At 36.2% G+C, this 20,708-nt stretch overlaps 1 protein-coding gene across 1 annotated transcript; it reads right to left on the reverse strand.

Annotated features, from left to right (window-relative positions):
- LOC121321959 (low-density lipoprotein receptor-related protein 1B-like) lies at positions 1-20,294 on the reverse strand. Its single transcript, XM_041261346.1, has 6 exons — positions 20,216-20,294; positions 17,313-17,429; positions 12,082-12,162; positions 9,389-9,556; positions 7,860-8,042; positions 1-257 (listed from the first exon to the last, which is right to left on the reverse strand). The coding sequence occupies exons 1-6, from the start codon at positions 20,292-20,294 to the stop codon at positions 49-51; spliced, it is 837 nt and encodes a 278-aa protein (XP_041117280.1). The 3' UTR covers positions 1-48.
- Positions 20,295-20,708: the final 414 nt, after the last annotated feature.

The raw sequence follows: 20,708 nt of genomic DNA on the forward strand, positions 1-20,708 counted from the left end.
ATTTGGGAAATGCAAAATTTGAAACAAAATAATAATGGATTTGAAACATCAGTTACCACACAATGGTCCTTCATCCGACCCATCTGGACAGTCAATCTTCCCACTGCAGATTTTCTCCGGCTGTAGGCATATGGTGGTGTCGTTAGCACAGGGGTATTTTGGAGGCTTACAGGCTATATTCTCACAGTTTTCTTCATCTGAGAGGTCTTCACAATCATTGTCTCCATCACACACCCAATTCTTACTGATGCACTTCCCTTTATTAAAAAAAAAAAAAAAAGAAAGGTACAACATTATGGTTTACAATGAATAGAAACACCAAACTGGAAAGTGAGCATGACTACACAGTATAACACACAACAGGACTGGTTAAAGTTGGCTCACTGTCAAATCGGCTCAAACTGGGTCAGCCTAAGCACTGGCAGATATATGTGAAATCGGACAAAAAAAGTCCCCTGGGATCTAAGTGAAATTGGACGCAAATCCACAGTGAAATCAGAGGTAGGTCTGGTTGGCACATTGACAAAGAGTAATCACAATCGGAATCATAACTTCACTTAACTTTACTAAGAAAGCAAACATTATTCTACGTGTGTGAGATTTAATGTAAATCACCCCCCCCCCCCCCCCCCCCCCCCAATCGAGAATGTTTAATTACTCTCCCTCACCGCAGCAACTCCCCAGAGCTCAGGAGAATTAAAGGTCAGTAGGCATCCTCCAATGCCACAACCTAGCCATTTGCTTTATATCCAGGAACATGAGAGCAAATGTCGGCTAGCTACTGTCATCTGAGGGGACAAAAGAGAACCCTTCAGGTGTCCACTTAAGTTCACTGGGTGCCTGGCCAGGAGGCTTCTCTGTATCACAAGGAGGAGAAGCAGTCCCTGATGATATTGCCTCCCTAACTCAACACTCCCTGTGGAATCCAGAGAAGACCAGCAACTTATATTAATGATAATCTTCTAATTGTTTGACTCACCTTGCACACAGCACAGCCTATAGCAGGTGAGCTACTGTACTCTTAAGAAGGTCTAAATAAGCTTCTTAATTGAATTACACATGAGGTTCCTACAGCAGCAGAAGTGTGTGATATATATATATATATTTTTTTTTAAAACCTGAAGAAAAATGCATTCATATACTGTAATACATGTTTATTGTCTACCTAAAAAGACTGAACACATTTATTAATTTGTGAAACATAGTAAATTATTTATACTGCATAGCTTAAATATACGTACCCAAATATACAATATATCCTTTTTGCATTGCATGCTCTCATCAGCATATACACAGCAGAATTGATATGCATTAGTAACATTATTAATGACATCACAGAGATTAAAACAAATTCACTGAAGTAATAAAGAATACTTACACTTTGACTGTTTTGCCAACAAAGCCAGTCTAGGAACATATTAGAACAGGAGCTATTTATATGTGAAGGGTGGATGGTCTTTTATCAACACCTTAATAACAAACAGGTGTACTAAACAAACTTTAAAGATGCTGAGCTATTGTAAATGTTGTATATGCGATGCTGAGCTATTGTAAATGTTGTATATTCCTGCGAAATACCCATATACAACATTTTCATTCAAATTAAGTAGCTAATGTGTCCACAAATGATGGTCAAGTAATCCCAATCAGACGACTAATTCTCAACTAGAATGTTTTTTTTTTGTTTGTTTGTTTTTTTAATTTAATTTAGTAGTTGGCAATTATTTATCATTTTCTCCCAATTGCGCTGCACTGTACTGCACTGACGGAGGCTTGATAGCCGCAACGCATCTGCTATTTTATCTTTTTTCTTTGTCGTCTGCCTAACCATGTTTTAAACTAAAATAAAAATATCCTTTAAGGAGTGCTGACTTGTTAAATTTTCATTTAATCCCAATTTAGAATTGCCAGTTATTTTTAGGCTCAGATCACTGCTACCACCCCTGCGCTGACTTGGCAGCAGCGAAAAACGAACACATGCTGTCCTCCGTAACGTGTGCCGTCAGCCGACCGCTTCTTTTTCACACTGCAGACCCACCATGGAGCCACCTCGGAGCTATAGCGTTGGAGGACAACGCAGCTCTGGGCAGCTTACAGGCAAGCCCGCAGGTGCCCGGCTAGACTCACAGGGGTCGCTGGTGCATGGTGAGCCGAGGACACCCTGGCTGACCAAAGCCCCCCTCTGTCCCCCTGCAGCTCGGCCAATTGTGCGCCACCCGCTGTGAGCTCCCATCCACAGTCGGCAGTGAAATAACCTGGACTAGATCTGGCGACGTCCAGGCTATAGGGTGCAACCTGCACTCCACGCGGAGCACCTTTACCAGATGCTCCACTCGAGAGCTTAGTATGCTTTTATGTGGTTGTTTCATATGGTTTGCTAAGGTTAATGCTAAACTTTTCTCAAACAAATGCAGTGTATTTATTAAGCTGTTTGTTTGTTTTTGCAAAATGCCCTATTCTAAAATCAGAATCGTTTCAGGCAACAGAATAGTCCTATGTATGTATAACCATCTAACCTTTTTATATCTAAATTCCAGTATGCCTAATGGCATGCAATTTAAAAAAAATAAAAAATTGTCACTACGTTTTTGACAGTGTTCTAGTGCTTCTTAAATTAACCAAAAGTTTGGTTTTATTTTAGAACTTCTAATAAGTAACTGCTCTGATAACTTGTAAATTGTAAACTCTGTAAATTGGCCTAATCCCAAGGTAAATTGTTGCTGTAAGCAAAGCAATTCCAAAGGATCAACTTTAATCTGTTTTATTGATAGAGCAGGCCATAGCATAAATCTGATAACTAGATTTTCTATGGGCTCTAATGAAAAGGAGATGTATACTGCCTGACTGTTTTCTAGCATGCTCTAAAATACTAATGCTATTAATAAACAAGTAATATCAAACTGAAGTAACACATCCCTAGCTCTGTATAGTGTTTGTGTATACAATGGAATGGCTGTAAACCAAGAGAAAGTGTTTTCTAAGGGGAAATCTGGAAGTTTGCTGGTCTGCTGTCAGGTGCACGCTGTTGGAAGGCCACTTCCAACAGGTTGAAAGTGAAAGCATTAGAGAGGAAAATATTGCTTTGATGATCTAAAAGGCCCGAAATCAATAAAACAAATAATGCAGCATTTTAATGGGTCCACCCTGTAAAATGCTCTGTGTGGCTATACACAAAACAGCTGTTATCATGTCTTGTCCTACTGTGTTTTAAAAATTCTCCTTTGTAACCCCTTTAATTAAATACACCAACACTTTGACAGCTATTGTAAATTTTACTTAGAATCACTTCTGCTTAAATGGTTTCAAACAATAGTTCCAAAAAAATATGCCAATTTGAAACTCAATTAGGATTTTGTTTAACCCTGCGCAGGCCTATTTCAGACCAAGTCCGATATTACAATTTTCCATTTCCAGTCCAGTGTTGGACACTGTCCAACATCATCAAAAAGACGTAAAGCACTGATGTCTACTCGTTTTTTCTCCGGAAAAAGCCAAGAAAACCTTTTAATGGCTAAGTGAGACCGACAAAAGCCGAATGAAGCCGAAAAAAAAAGGCTTATCTGATAGCCTCATGCACCACAGAGATAACATGGACATAAACAAAGGCATCCAGCACTCAAAGAATATCATTGACATTTGTAGAGCTTTCTGAGATGTTACAGTAATAAAACAATGACTTGGATCGCATTATTGAGGAGTTTGGTGATAAAACAAGTGATCAGGAGAGGATTTATCAGTATGAACGTCTATAAAGAAGTATGTGAAAAATATAGCGCACAAGGGGTGGGGCTTGGCTGGAGATACAGTACTGAGTGTCCTTTTGAGAGTCAAAGTTTTCTCTGCGTGTGAAATAAAGAGCACGTGTGAAAATAAATTGGAAATGATGCACTTGACAAGCGCTGAATAAATGAACTGCTAAGGGTTAATAAACTTGGTTTCATACAAAGTCAAATAAATCTGCATTTTGGTAATAACATAATACATTAAAAAGTGTAAAAAAAATACCAATATGAGATTGAATCCTTAGTCATTTTATGTACTGCATATCGATTAACTGGGCTCCAAGAAAATTAAATAATTATTCTGTCAAGCTCATGATAATTTATTTTATGATCTTTCCATAACAATTTTCTTATTTTTTCCCCGTCCTACTGAACCACCGTTTGGAAATCTTAATGCAATAATATATTGTTCAAGCTACATATAATGTATAAGCTACATGAAATCCACAAAAACAAACTATAACAGAATATTATCAATAAAGTGCACATTATACTTGCATAGACATTCTGCACACTCAGTAATTCAAATGTACAGAGTGCACCCAGTTCCATAAACTTTCATAATTCAGTTATTAGGCCTATTACCCGTCACATTAGCATCATGGTCCAGTTTCTATTAGTTTTGCAAAGCAGCCTTATGGATCGGTGTCTATCGCTGTATTTTTCACATACCTCTTTATTGACGTGCATACTGATAAATTCTCTCCTGATCACTCATTTTATCACCAAACTCCTCAATAATGCAACCCAAGTCATTATTTTATTACTATAACATTTCAAAAAGCTCTGCAAATGTGTGTGGTATTCTTTGAGCGCTGAATACAGAAGCAGCTCTCTCCTTCCGTGTTATCTCTATGGTGCACAGGGCTATCAGATACACCCTTTTTTCAGCTTTATTCGACTCCTATCAGTCTCACTTGGCCATTGAAAGGTTTTCTCAGCTTTTTCCGGAGAAAAAACGAGAGACCTGTGCTTTACGTCTTTTTGATGATGTCGGACGGTATTTTTTAGTTTACAGTAAAATAAGCTATATGTTAGTTGGTGCTGATCTTGGTGAGAGCTAAATCCAATATATACATAAAGTCTGAACACCTACTCTCATGTAATGGAAATCATGCAGATAACCTCTCCAAAAACTTCTAATATGCAAATAACAGCAATCTTCCTGTGTCCCTAGAAACTCTGTAGCACATATTTTATATTGTTGAAATGAAAAGTACTAAAACTGTGGTTTAAATATATATATATATATATATATATATATATATATATATATATATATATATATATATATATATATATATATATATATATATATATATATATATATATATAATTGAGTCATTCCAAATGAATATTGGAATACTGAACACAGTGCACTACTTCATGTGGAGTGAAAAGGCTGGGACAGACAGTTTTTTTTTTTTTCCTCAACCATGAAAACAAGCAGTAGAATGAGCACAGATTAGAATAACGTACATGTATGCTAGATGTAGATTATTTTAAATGATGCTAACTAAAAAAACTAAAGTGTCTTCATAATGTGTAACAGTTATTTAGTTAGTATTTGTTCCACATAAGAAAGCTTTTTCAGTTAATGTTGGCTTCCAAGGTGATTCTTGGTACTACATCAAAGGGAGTTGTAATATACAGTGCCTTGCTAAATTATTCAGACCCCTGACCAATTCTCTCATATTACCAAATTACAAATGGTACACTGAAATTTGACATTTGATTTTTAAACACTGAAACTCAGAATCAATTATTGTAAGGTGACATTGGTTTAATGTTGGGAAATATTTTTAAGAAAAATAAAAAACTGAAATAACTTGCTTGCATAAGTATTCAACCCCCGTGCTGTCGAAGCTCCCAGTTTGCACCGATGAAAGAAATTGCCCTAATGAGGATACAATTACCTTACCATTGGCCTCCACCTGTGAACCATTAAAGTTGCTGTCACATTTTCTGGATAAAAACCCCACTGTTGAAGGATCATTGGTAAGGCTGTGAATCTGAAGGAAAATGAAGACCAAAGAGCATTCTACAGAAGTTAGAGATAAAGTAATACAAATGCATAGATTAGGGAAAGGGTACAAAATAATATCCAAGTGTTTGGATATCCCAGTGAGCACAGTATCAATAATCAGGAAGTGGAAGCTGCATCACACCACCCAGGCACTACCAAGAAAAGGCCGTCCCTCAAAACACAGCGCTCAAACAAGGAGACTTGTGAGAGAAGCCACAGAGTGGCCAACAATCACTTTGAAGGAGCTACAGAGTTCAGTGGCTGGGAGTGGAGTAATGGTGCACCAGTCAACCATATCAAGGGCTTTGCATAACACTGGCCTGTATGGGAGGGTGGCAAGAAAGAAGCCGTTACTCAAAAAGTACCATCTGAAAGCGCATCTGGTGTTTGCCAGAAAGCATGAGAGTGACCCAGCTGCGATGTGGGAAAAGGTTTTGTAGTCAGATGAGACCGATAGAGCTTTTCGGCCAAAACTCAAAGCGCTATGTGTGGCGCAAACCTAACACTGCCCATACCTCAAGACACACCATCCCTACAGTGAAGTATGGTGTTGGCAGCATCATGCTGTAGGGATGCTTCTCATCAGCAGGGACTGGGCATCTTGTTACAATTGAAGGAAGAATGGATGGAGCAAAATACAGGAAAATACTGCAAGAGAATCTGTTTCAGTCCGCTAAAAAACTAAAGCTTGGGAGGAAATTCACTTTTCAGCAGGAGAATGATCCCAAGCACAAGGCCAAAGCAACATTGGAGTGGCTCAAGAACAAAAAGGTGAATGTCCTACAGTGGCCCAGTCAAAGCTAAAGCTAAAGCTGTTATTGCAGTGAAAGGTGGCTCTACCAAATATTAATGTGTGGGGGTTGAATACTTATGCAAGCAAGATATTTGAGTTTTTTATTTTTCTTTATAATATTTCCGAACATAAAACCAATGTGACCTTACAATGACTGATTTTGAGTTTAAGTGTTTTAAAATAAAATATCAAACAGAACATAATTTCAATGTACCATTTGTAATTCAGTAATATGAGAGAATTGGTCAGGGTTCTGAATACTTTTGCAAGGCACTATATATATATATATATATATATATATATATATATATATATATATATATATATATATATATATATATATATATATATATATATATACAGTGCCTTGCAAAGTATTCACCTGCAAATAAAAGAAAACAGATAAAGGGGAAACATGCAGACTACACACATATCTTATAATGATATATAATGTGGTTAAAACAGTTTTTTGTGTTGCTTAGTAATACGTATTGTAGCAGCTCAGCGTGTGGTTCTGTAGAAATAAGTTTATGCAAGAACTGCCTAACCGCATTTTGGGAGTTGATGGCGGACCACAAGTAGTTTACTATGGGTGGGGTACCACTGCTTTAGAGGTATTTAGTGTTTTAGATGCTGAAAATATTCATAGTCCCAGAGAAATGCTCATTTGTGTTCATCTCAAGGACCAGGACATCTGATCCTCAATAAGTATATTTACAGTGCTAAAAAACATGGTTACATTGTGTATTTAATATTATAGTTACAGTTGTTTCTTTCAAACAATACAATATTGAAAATACAGAAATGACTGAAATTGATATACCAGCAGTAAGACGTCTAAACTCACACTGTAACCCTTAAATTACACAAAAAGGCAGCTCTAACCATTTTTTTCCACTACATTATTTTAGAATTTTGATTGTGTTGTCCAGTAACATATTCACATCTGTAATGTATCACGATTACCTTTTTAGTCATGGAGAATTGCAACAAATGCTGACCTTGTGTTTGTGTTTCTGACTCACATTTTCCACATGAATGTAATGCGTACTAATGGAAAACAGGTGCTACCTTTTCTCATATGTTTGGCTTGGCCAAACTCACCGGGGTTTGGATCACTGAAGGTCAAAAGAATGCATTAATAGGTATTGAATGTCTACTGCTGTTTTTTTATGCATTAAAAAAACAAATAACACAGCCACACAGAAGACGTACTAAAATACAGCTTTATAAGAGAATGAATGACAGTCATCTGTACCTGATACTTTGCAGGTGAATTTCGATTTTAGGTCACACATTCTCCTGGTTCCTTCACAGTTCCTTTCATCACTGCCATCCTCGCAGTCCTTGTCACCATCACAGCGCCAGCGCACAGGAACACAAGTCCCGTCAGTATGACAATAAAATTCCTCGCTGTTACAGTCGCCTAGGGGATGCATAGCTGTGGATAAAAAAAAGTTACCAATTAAGGCAAACTCAGCATATCTGTGAGCAGAAGACCATTTGGGTCGAAGCTGCCTACTCTTGCGAGGCAGTCATTTCCATACTGGGAAATGTAACTCTTCAATCACTAGTCATAAAAGCAAAGCGTGTCAAGACTTTCAGGTCTTTAGATGTATCTCAGTTTAGTAGGCTAAGGCACATACAAAATGTTGAAGAATTCTGGTTACAAATCTCCATTATGATTGTCATTTAACACTGATGACAAGGGCTGACATTTCAATTTAAGGCCTGTGTTATTTCTCTACTGCTTGGCTGTTCATATAACAGCATTTGCATATGAGGGTTTCCTTTTCCCCAGCGAGAGAAAGATCAGTGATGACAGTGTCTGCATTTTTTACATGGCAAAGGAACTACTGGGATAAAATACTATAAAACAAAAACAAAAAAAAACCCCAGTCAATTAGACAAACATATACAATTAGCACTATTCAAATTAATACTGGATAAAGTTAATTTACAACTATTTTGATGACAGAAGGGATCTTATATTGCACGTGACTTTTTAAGATGCTTGTATCTATCTATCAACTTATACGCTACTCAGATATTACACTTAATGATAATGCTTTATAAGACAAACTGACTGATAGAACATGTTTAACATCGGTCAGAAATTTAGATGCAAAAATGACTAATGTACCACAAGCTGGCATTTATAGAAATCCTGAACATTACTCGAGCTTGAGATTTTCACTTTGTAGAAAAAAAAATAAAACAGGTAAAAGATAAAAATAACATGCTCTTATTTTCTTGTCCTTTCTGACTAAAACGCGCAAACCATACCATGGTAGGGTATTCCACTTTGGATGACTTTCGAGAGAACAAACCACTGGCTAAAAAGCTGGGCAGCCGTGTAAGATGACTTGTGATGCATAACATTGGTAATTGTGTGACAAGCTAGTGAGTTTCAACCATTTTAAGGTCCATTGTGCTATGTGATGTAATTAGTGCAGATTAAAAGGATTCAAATCTAATACATACTTTGCTATGCTGAAAGACTATTCTCATTTTCTTTTTGCTACTTTGCAATACATATATAAGTGACCATCCCTGTCATTATAGGAACTTCTATCAGACATTAGCTCAATAAGAAATACAATATTGTATTCTGACTCATTATTTAGTCACATGAAATATAATCATTTCATTTCTTTGTTGCCCATCAGGCTAGGTAAATCTTCATTATAGCAAGGCCATTTAATTTCAAATGCATTGATTTTATTGGTAGTGAAGTGTGTTGCCGTCCTCAGCATACCTATACTTATAGAGTTTTTGAATACTAACCTTCCCCTGTACAGGTAGCATTTCTTTCATCACTGAAATCCCCACAGTCGTTATCTCCATCACAGGCCCAGTGGTCTGGAATGCATCTACCACTTGAGCACTGGAACTGAATATTGGAACAGGAGCGAACACACCCAGCCTCATCGCTGCCATCTCCACAGTCATCATCTAAAACATGTGGAATCACCAAAAATGAAAAACTTAGTTCACCACATTGACTCATGTTTTCTTTTTTTTTTGTTTTGTTTTTAAGTGAATGGAATTGTAGTACACATGAACACATTATTGAAGTCCAACGAGGGGATAATCAATTAATGATCAATATCACACTAATCCTTGATCTATGGAATAAGCTAGGCTTTGATTATGTACTATATAAATAAAGTACACATTTAAAGTATTAGCAGCAAGAGCAATAATTTACATATAATTATCCAAAAAAATAAAGGGAAATCTATACAAAAAGATGAAGACTATATTATCTTTCTGATACTGTCTAGTCTAAATGGCATGGTCTTGGGAATTGTGTCCTTTCAAAAGGACAACACTGACGTAGTGTACACTTATCACCAATTCACAAATGAATACTGAAGGGTTACAAACTAACAAATACATTCTGAATTGATGGAATCAACTGAAGGAATTTAATTCTAGTTGGGATAACTTCAGTCTCCAGATTTCCAGTGTATTCACAGACCTACAGTATTTTTTAAGTCTTTGTAATGATACAGTATTTCCTTTGGTGTTAAATTAAATAGAGAACCAAGCTATTATGATACCCAGGGCCCATTTGTGATTAGTTTCAATAATTCTCTCACCTAAGGCAAGGTGGTTTGTACATTTGAAGATCAGAGAAAGAGATAAGAGATAATTGGAAAATAAGGATTATTAGTTCATAGTGGCAAAGAGGCAGCGCAGGTTCTGGTAAGTGAAAGGGATAGTTTGCCAGGAGTAAAAGTATGTTCCTGTAGAAGTAAAACCTGACAGACATATTAAACAGCAAGGGACAGCATGTTGCTTCTATGTACTGTTACACCGATTTTTAACCATGACATTCAGGTTTATGACATCATAGAGAATTTTAAAGGAATACTTTACACCATCAAGACATACAACATGTTTACAATACTAGAGTCAGTTCTCTACCACAATATAAATTTCAAGGGACCAGTAAAAAAAAAAAAAAAAAAAAAAAACTATTATCAGTAATTCATATTACTAGGAGTCTAAGCCAAATGCATACTGTCAGTTAAAGTAACACTGAAATTCCAATTACAGAAGTATAAAAAAAGTATTATAAATGTAAAAGTACTATGCATTTTATTGAAAATAAGATTAAGTGAACTAAAAACTGTACATTGCAAATGAACTATACTTGAAACCTGCATGTCCCATTCTGATAAAGGGCATTTTTAAACCACAAAGCAAGGCCTCCTCAACATCAGATATTGAGGAAATCGGAATCGCTAATGACTTGCATCCACAGTTTGCTGTTCATAGGCCTGTATTATTGTGCTCCAGTTTTTTCAGAATGGTTCACAGGAATGTAGGAAAATCTGCCGCAATTCTTTGTCTAGTAAAGTGGTGCATTAACTACCACTTTCAACATGTTCTTTTTTTTTTTTTTTGTCTGCAAGGATAGTGCATATTTTTAAGCTGCATCATGGACATGGCACTGATGCATGTGCACTATGGAAACTCAAAATTAATCATAGAATCAGCAGTCCCGAAAAAGCACTACAATACAGAAGAGCGGCACCAATATATTTTGAACTAGGGCAGTTCATTTTATTCATAGTTTTCTTCCCCGGGGGGTTCAATATAATTTGCACTAACAGTACATTCGCGTTAAGTGAATTCTGAGTATAGGAAGCGATTGCTAAATTTGTTCGGAACCATGTAAACAAAATTGTAGTATCAGTTAATTGGTTTAATCCTAGTTTGTTATAAAAATAATTAACTGTATGGCTGTAAGAATTAGCTATTGCTGTTTCTGCTTAAAGCATAATGTGGGAGGTTTACTAACTAACTGTCATTTTCCAACAGCAGGGACTGCTTCCGAAAAGACATTAAAGCAGATGTGAGGTGGGTTTTAGAAAAGTCTAGAGTTGTGCAAAAGTAATTTCTGCTTGTTTGAAATGGAACATCTCTACATACAATCACAGTTCCAGGGGAACAGAAATTATAGCTGCACTAGTGTGCTTTTTTCAAATCACATCACTTAAGAAATTCAGCTTTTGGTGGTTGAAAAAGAACACAATGGTCTATGCAGAAACAACGATAGATAGATAATAGAGAATATGCATAATATAATATTAAGCAATACATTTAAAATGATAAAAATATAAACTGTATAATAAAATGTCCCTTTAAGATCTGCTAGTGTGATAACAATGCTCCCTTGAAATATTGCTCATGTGACGACAGAACTTGAATCAGAGAAATGGCAAACAAAAATGAAATGCATCAGCAAACTAAATACATCTTATTATTAAAATATAAACATGAAAACCAACATTTAGTTTTGTCAAAATTATTGTGTACTGAGGATCAATAAGATTAGGCCGGCAGGGGTTAACTGAAATGCCATTATCTAATCTAAAAAACAAACAACCATTCACATGTCATATATTCAGTGCACTTCTGAGCCATTTAATTTGTCCACAGTGTTTAATTCTTATATTTACACCCACCTGAATCACAATGCCATTTCATGCTGATGCACCTTCCGTTTGTACAGCTGAACTGGGTCAGCGGTTCACAGGTAGGGAAAGCTGTCAATGATATAAACAATATATACAAGAATTATATAGGTAGATTGACATATAGAATTATGGGTAACTGGGATATGCAAATGTCAGCATTACAAGAGTTTGTGAGTTAGAGAAGAGGAATTAGAGCCATTGTTCACTAAAAGCTAAAAAAAAAGATAGAAATACAGCAGTTTCCTCCTGCTTTGAAACACAATCTGTCTCATTATATCCTGGAAACCCCGCAGCTCAGCACTACAATATGTAAATAAATCCTGTTCGCCTGTGGGGCTCAGCAGGCAGAGAATGCATGCATCCACACGGCTACTCTATTACATTAATACCCTATATCTTTCTAAATCAAGGAAATTAGGGGAGCTGTACACACCATTTCAAAAACTAATCCAATAGTTTGTAAACAACTAGAGTACATACAAGATAACATGCTTGTTTGCGGGTCTTTATAAGGAACATACTTTAAATTAATTGAGGAAGATTGAAAAACAACCCAGTATTTAAAACCAAGCTGGATTTCTATGTTACGTGTGACAGAGTGCAAATGAAAACAAGTCAACAATCTCCCTCCCGACCTGTGAGGACACGGTATAACAAGAACAGTGTGTCCCTTACTGGATGGTTTGACAGTTCGTTCCAGGGTCATTGAAAGTCGGCCACAATACTAGAAGTCAGTGCCTTACTGTGGTAGGCAATGTGTCAGTCATGGACTGCACTAGCTACCAAAGGGGGTGTGACTGAAGGTATATCAAGGTATGTGGCAGAGCAATCTGTTCCTTTGTTTTGGTTATGGAAAGACTTGTAAAGGACGAGCAAAACCAAAAGTAACTGTGGGTGTTTTGTATTTGTTTTTGTTATTAACTGTTTATTTGTAATTATTAGACAGTTAAGCAAACAATGAGCTGTCACTGTTAGGCCAGCATCCCACCCAGATTACAAACACTGCACCAGTCACACTTACCTATGCATTCACCACCAGCATGAGAGCACTGCGAAAGGACGTGGCGCGGTGTCTGGACATTGCCTTTGTGTATTATTATTTCAGGACTGAAACCCTGTAGTGTTTGGCTGTGCAATTACACATTGCTGTGTAGTTGCCAACATTATTATTTAATGGTGCCAAACCATGAAAACAAATCAAAGAAACTGTTCAGACTGTGAACACTGTTTGTTGTTGTTGTTTGAGCACTGCATCACTTCTACACCTGCGCACTGCAAGCCACTTTGCCACATACTTGTTTAACAGTCGTGACTTATAAAGCTCCCAGAGACAGCACTATGGACAACCTGTGACAGGTTTGGCTGAGGAAAACAAATGGGCACCAATGAAAGCCAAACACCTCTGTAATTATCAACATCTGTTCATTAATTTTTACAACCTGGCTTGAAAAAGAGATTTAGTTTCTTTTCCCCTTGTCAAGTTGAATTTACTTTATCAGAAGGATTTACAACTGGTAACAACTCAAAAAGGGACAGAGCAAGCTGGAGCATGTAGCTCAAGATAAATTTGACACTTCAGAAGAAGTAAAAAGCTGTAAATTACTAATGGTCTTTCAACACTGTCTTTTGAGGCTCACATCAAGAATACTTGCAAAGCATCCTTTTTACATTTGCGAAACATTGCTCGCCTGAGATCATCCTTATCATTGCCTGAAGCAGAGAAGCTAATACATGCCTTCACCTCATCTAGACTGGACTATTGTAATTCTTTGCTTGCTGGAGTTTAAAAAAAAATAAAAAATTCAAAGGCTGCAAAATGTACAAAATAGTGTTGCATGGGTGCTAACAAGAACAAGAACGTACAATATCACCATATATCACCAATTTTAGCATCTCTTCACTGGTTAATGGTTAAATACAGAATTGATTACAAGAGTTCGCTGCTTACTTCCAAGTCTTTATAGGGCTTAGGTCCAGCTTCATTGAAGGATATGCTTTGTCACTATGTGCCCCAGCACAATTTGCAATCTGCCAGTAGTGCCAAACTAATTGTGCCAAGGCTGCACGGGCCTTTTGCTCTGTGGCCCCTGGCCTCTGGAATGATTTACTGGGGCATTTGAAGGATTGTGAGGCTATTGAGGCTTTTAAATCTTATCAATTGTCTTTTTGTAGTCTGTTGTTGTTTTAATATGTGTTAATCGTTTTTATTTTACCTGTAAAGTGCTTTGAGATAACTGTAGTGAAAGGCATTATACAAAATAAATGCACTGTTATTTTTATTAAAATAATGAATTGTGTACCAATTACACAAAATTGTCAAATAATAATTTTATTCTTTGAGAAGTTATAGTACCAAGTCTGAAATGTCCCCATAGCTAAACTTGTGTTCATCATTGCTGTTATTAATTTCGAAATTAAAAATGCTGAAGATTAAATAATTGTAGTAGAGCCATCTCAATGCATTAATAAATACTTTAAAAAGTTGACTTAAACAAAAATGTTCAATCCGCTGAGCAGACATATACTATTATATAGATGAAACTTTAAAAGAAGTACATTACTTGTCTTGCATAGCATTACTGTTTGTGGTTCAGATTAGAAGGCCAGTATGAAAGCAAATTGTATAAGAACAAAAAGGTTATTAATGAAGAGGCCATTCAGGCTGATCAATGATCATCTCTTCTTAGTAATTGATCTTAAGGGATTCCAATGATTAATTCCATATACTAACAACTCTCTGGGCACAAAAAAAGTGTATTCTACACTCAATTTCCAATTCTATCCCTGTGTCCTGCTCTCTGAGTAGCGCTTAAAATACCAACAAATTTTCACTTGGCTGTACAGCCAACAAGCAGCTAGTTCTATCTTCTTCTCAATGTTGGTGAATACATTACTGTATATTGCACTTAAAGGGTTTTTAATTGAATCTTGTCATTGTGCATCAGCTGTCCTTTAAATAAATAATATAAGGAGTGAAAGGCCCTAGCCTTAATTAAGCAAGGACTAAACTGTTAGATGGTGTTTCTCAAAGTATTATGTTCCTCTTCTTTCACAAGGAGCAGCTACTATTCCACTCTAGATCTGCATTCAACTGTGAAATAACATAGATCAGCTGCAAAAAAGCTACGTGGTGTAAAAACTATTTTTTTGTTTGTGTATGCTGTATTTAAAGTGTCTGTTTAAGTAGACATTTCAAGAACTACTGAAAAAGGTATATTAATATTGCACCAATTCCTATTAGGTAACATAAAAAGCTATTCAGTATGGAGGGAATAGTTTAAAGTAGCTCATACTGTATAATAAAGGAATTCACCAAACAATGTAAAGCTGCAGATAATACATTTGGAAATATACAAATATGCTGCATTGTGCAATACATTCATACTAATGATTATACATATTGACACCCTCTTAATAACTGTGCATGATGTGGGTACTGTTATGTTGTTTTTCTTACCATGGTGTGCTTCACAATGTGTTTGCATAATGCTGTTAGTATCTTTTAGTGCACGGGTCCCCAACCATTTCCTTAAGAGGAGCTACCTTAGATTTATGCAAAGTATTGCAATCTAACTATAGGCTCTAATCAAAAAATGATTACTGTAACTGTGGAAGAGAAACTTCCCTTTAGTTAGAGGGCTGCCACTGCATATCATCAGCTAGTTTGTTGAAGTTTGGGGTGTACTTAGTGAGAGCAAGTACCATGTAATCATTCAGATGAGTGTCTGTCATTGTTGATCTGTATTTTGATTTAACAATTTTCATGCCTGAAAATGCAAATGCACAGAGGTAAGTGGAAACAAAAAAAGCTTTTACACAGAGTGCAACCTTGAATGGTTATTATTTTATTTTCAAGATCCACCTTGTCAACATTAAAACACTGATCCCATTTTTTCTGCAATTTCACCAACATCAAGAACGTAAAAGGATATGAACGTGGCAACCTGCTCCAGCTGTTTAAAAATCAGTGAAATGACTTTCAAATTCTGACAGAATTTTTTTTCAAATGAGAGGTGAATTTTTAAAAAGTTGACAGATCTGTACCTTTCTGGTTTTCCAGTTTTTCACTTCATGTTTGGAAACTGTTTTCGTTCCTTTTTTTGAAGCTGTGTTGTCCACAGTTTCAGCTTTTCTTGGAAGGTTTTCAATAAACTTATAATTTCATTCATTTCTTTCTGTGATCCCTGAAGTTCTGTGTTCATTTCAATCAGTTTTGCCATCAGGTCATTCAGACAAGCCAGCTTTAATAGCCACAACCTTCCATGAAGTTGGTGGCAGTGTTCATTTCTAGAGTCTAATAAAATCTCTAAATGGTTGCAGTACTATTCCCTTACTTAACCACCTCACCTCTGTAAGCAGTAGTAGGTCACGATACTGTGCATCAATTTAGTCAAGTAAAGATTTGAACAGTCTTCTCTGAACTGAAGTTGCCTTGACGAATTGAATTTACAACTTTAACAACAAATACATAATGTTGTTCATGATCAAAACTTTTCCGCACAGGGCCTGTTGGTGTATGATGCAATAATAATTCAGAAATGGGGGAAAATCAGGTTCCCTTTTGCATTGCGAGACAAACCCACGCGAGCTTACTCATTGGTATTTTCTGTTCTGTAGTGTATTTTTTAAAGGAAGCATAAATATCCTGTGCTCTAGTTTTTTTTTTTTTGTTGTTGTTGTTTTTTCTGAAATGTAATGAAATGTTGGTCATAGACAAAAATAAAATACACCTGTTGGTTTATTCTTTGGACATATAGAGTGTATTCTCAAATCAAAAATCTACTACTTGTAGAAATGCAGGACAACTTGTGACTCAGTATGAATGGATGACATTAATTTACGTCTTTCACCTTTGACCGCTTTACAATCTGAAAGCGCTGTATAATATAAATTTCCGGGATGTCTGTCCTGAAAAGGCTTTTTTTTTTTTAAACAAATTTTTATAATTTGCTATTCTTTTCAACTTGAGAAAGTAAACAGTAAAATAAAGCATACCTTTTCTAATGTGGAAATGTTTTGCAATCTACTCTGTAAGGCTTTGAGATCGACCAGTAACTTGTGATAAACAAAGTTGGAGACCCCTGTTTTAGTACATTTCCTACTCCTAGTTTGGTCCAGCATACAGTAGTGTACAAAAGCTCTTCCCATCAGTGACCATTCCCAGTGACAGTTGCCCCCTAAAAATGGTAGTGCATCAAGACCTTAAGATACTTGCTTACCACATGAAGGAGCTTCGTCTGACTTGTCCCCACAGTCATCATCCCGATCACACAGCCAAGTCTGAGGGATACAGCGACCATTACTACATGAGTACTGGTTGGGTTGGCACGTTTGAGCTGCAATGTAAATTAGATACACATATAAAATGCAATCTTTTTAATAACAAAGAGAGAGAAAAGCACTTTACTGACTGAAAAAGTGAACAACCCAGTTTTAGCTGTGAAACGCAAAGCAAAGCACATTCTAGTCAGCTACGTGTCATATTTCTGTCATAATATCCATATGTCTTAACTACCCACTGGCTTGATTTTTACACTCCTGGTATTTTAATCCAAAACACTTTTAAAAAAGTAAATCAGGCTTTAAACACAGTCCGAATGTTTTGTCAATACAATTTTGACTGCCTTCCTGTTCAAATAATTCATATTTCGCCTGGAACAAAAGTTGCATGCCAACATTATATGTGATCTTATCAACCTACAGCTCTGGTCAAAAGTTTTGCATCACCGAGATTTTAGGATTGAGACTTTATATATATATATATATATATATATATATATAATATGAATAAACATAATTATGAACATAATTTAGATCTTTTGTTTAACATCATGTAATGAAAGTAACTCCAGCATTATATCACAAACGTCTACCAGATTTGTGTCTGTCTTTCATTAGGTATATTGAAAACTACAAAGCAGTATGTAATTCGGTATGTTAATGTAACAATATTCAGCAGTCTTCATTCGACTTTATGAAGCAATATTTGTTCATTCTACAGGGTAATGCAAAACTTTTGGCCATAGCTGTACATCACGTGAAGGAATAATGCATTAACTTTTTAAGTTTCCTAAGACTATCGATCAGCTTTGATATGGCTTTTTTTTATGATTTTAATTAAAACACCGGGATCATTAAAATCAATTAGATGCTGCCCTGGTGCAAATGGTGTGATAGCAATGATAGGGTTGAATGGCCTCTTCTTACATTACTTCTCATTAACTTTTGTTCTAAGTGTTATTATTAATTTTTGAGGCTTGAACATAATACATAGACACATGCATACACACAGAAGTGATACAGAAGGAAGTTTAAACTAAGGAGCTACTTACTTTTCAATGTAACTATTCTAAATTAGATTAGAATTTCTTAAATATTCACCTAGTTACAGGTAACAGTGGCCTCGCTACATGTGACATGACTTGGATGATTTAATGATCTGGAGGATTCAGATGCATGTTTGCTGCTTGATTGACATGAGATGGCGACTAGAAGGTTGGGATTGACACACCTCACAGGCACGCAGCAACGGTAGCTCACAGGGGACATACAGTCCGGCATACAAAAGGCAAAATAAACACTATACAAAAACCTCCTGACCTCGGAATATACACATGTTAATTGGCGTTTTGCAGCTTCCTTCTCTCAGAACAAACCCCTGACCAACTCCTGTCCTCTGAATATACACACGATCGCCGTTAGCGGTGGTCGCTTCATTTCCTGAACTCTTATCGTTCAGCAGCACAGACAGAACGATGCTTGGGAAGCAGCAGTGCTCTGACCCCTATGGCTTACAGCAGCCTTGATCTGTATAAATAGGGACACTTATTCCTGGCGCTGTGCTGCACAAAACCCACCTGCTGATTAGGATCTCACAGCTGGTAAACACACACACGCTGCTCGTTCCTGCAACCAAACACAGCAGGCAGGCTGCTACATACAGAGCGACAGGTTCACCACTACAACTAATCCCGGTCTTATTTATACAATCACAACACTTATTTACAATATATAAATCACAGAAACCCCATCCTTACATGCATGGCCCCATTCCTGCTACACACATATATTCAGAAATATCCTTCAGAATATGCTTAGAAATAGAGCATGTCGACAATGAGTTGACTACAGTTTAAGAGGCAAAGTTCTGACATAGAAAAAACAAAAGGAAAAGTCACCTTGCTGAATCCTGCATTTATCAGTCTTACTGATAGAGAAAACCTTTCTAACAATGTTTCACTACATTCATTGACAAGGTTTCAAAAAACACACTGACAGTAACTTACCTGCAATGTTTTTTTTTTTTTTTTTTTTTTCAATATGCTTCAAGGAGTGGATCATTTTCATTTAGACTGGCAAAATAGCTTTTCTGTATGTCTTTTTATTTTTTTACATCCTGTAATGCCTTTGTTTCTTTTTATTTTCTTTCTTTCCGCAATTCTCTCGGCCAGTGTCTGACAGTTTATTAAGTCTAAGTAAGACTTTATATTGGTTTATGGTCTCTTCTGCAAGCTAATTTAAAAGGACGTGTTTTTCTGAAACAGAAATCCTTTCCTTGGCAACAAAGACATTACATAAGAAATTGGTGGTCTGCTATCTGTCATCCCCTTCTTGTCTTTAAAACAAACATGGGAACTTGAATGAAGACAATTGAATATTAGGAATAAAGGGATCGAAAACAAGCCAAAATCTGTAATCTGTAAAAAGCCATTAAAAAGTAATGTAGTGCTTCTTGTTCTTATAACTTGTTGGTTTTAATCAGAATTGTAGGGATTTGAGTCCCTTAAGGAACTGTAGTGCTATACAGATAAGAGTGTCCTTTCCCAAACACAAAACTATGTGCTAACATCAACTGAAAACCATGGTAACCAACCGTTTGCGACACTTACATTTTATTATGCCTATTCTAATTTGGCAATATGGTTTAATTAATGCTGTATTTCAAGGACTGATAACTTTATGTTAATGTATTTATTCTGCCATGTCTCCTCCTTCACTGGGAATGGTTCAATGCTATGCCTCAGATAGCCCATGGCACCAATAAAGTTTAACAGTTTTTAATTGACTCCATGTAAATTAGATGGGCGATGATAAAATGCATAGTTTTATGTCACCACAAAACCTTGTTTAGCAGCGGTGGCTTGAGAATACTTTAGATTCGAGAAGGAGACATCTTCAATTTGCAGGTTCTGTAGCAACATCCTCGGGGGATATTTCAGGGAATTCTATGTTATGTATTCATAAACCAGCTTGTAATATAATAATAATTGGATAATTAACATAAAAGTCATAAATCAACTAGTAATACATACAAAAAATCAGAATCATTTAACGCCGTGAGACTTGCAAACCAATATTAAAAAAAAACTAAAAAACAATTATAATAAAACAATATATATTCTTGTAATGTAATATATGTTGACCTGGTTATCAGTGAAGTAACCATCTTGTGACATTATATCAACAGTATTACATGTAAGATCTCATTAAAGCTCTCTACTGTTTTTTGAAGACCTCTGTTACCTACTTGTATGTGTTATTTCCTATTTTAACAGCACACACTGTACCATAGAAGAACCATTTAGAATTGCATTTATCAGCACAAAATAGTGGAC

The sequence above is a fragment of the Polyodon spathula genome, chromosome 10, assembly GCF_017654505.1.
Source record: "Polyodon spathula isolate WHYD16114869_AA chromosome 10, ASM1765450v1, whole genome shotgun sequence".
Lineage (NCBI taxonomy): Eukaryota > Metazoa > Chordata > Actinopteri > Acipenseriformes > Polyodontidae > Polyodon > Polyodon spathula.

Coding starts and splice junctions, on each gene's coding strand:
- LOC121321959 (XM_041261346.1), bottom strand. CDS start 20,294: ATGTTGCTACAGAACCTGCAAATTGAAGATGTCTCCTTCTCGAATCTA. Junction 9,557..12,081: donor GAAATGGCATTGTGATTCAG/GTGGGTGTAAAT, acceptor CACATGTTTTAG/ATGATGACTGTGGAGATGGC. Junction 258..7,859: donor ATTCACCTGCAAAGTATCAG/GTACAGATGACT, acceptor TTTTTAATAAAG/GGAAGTGCATCAGTAAGAAT.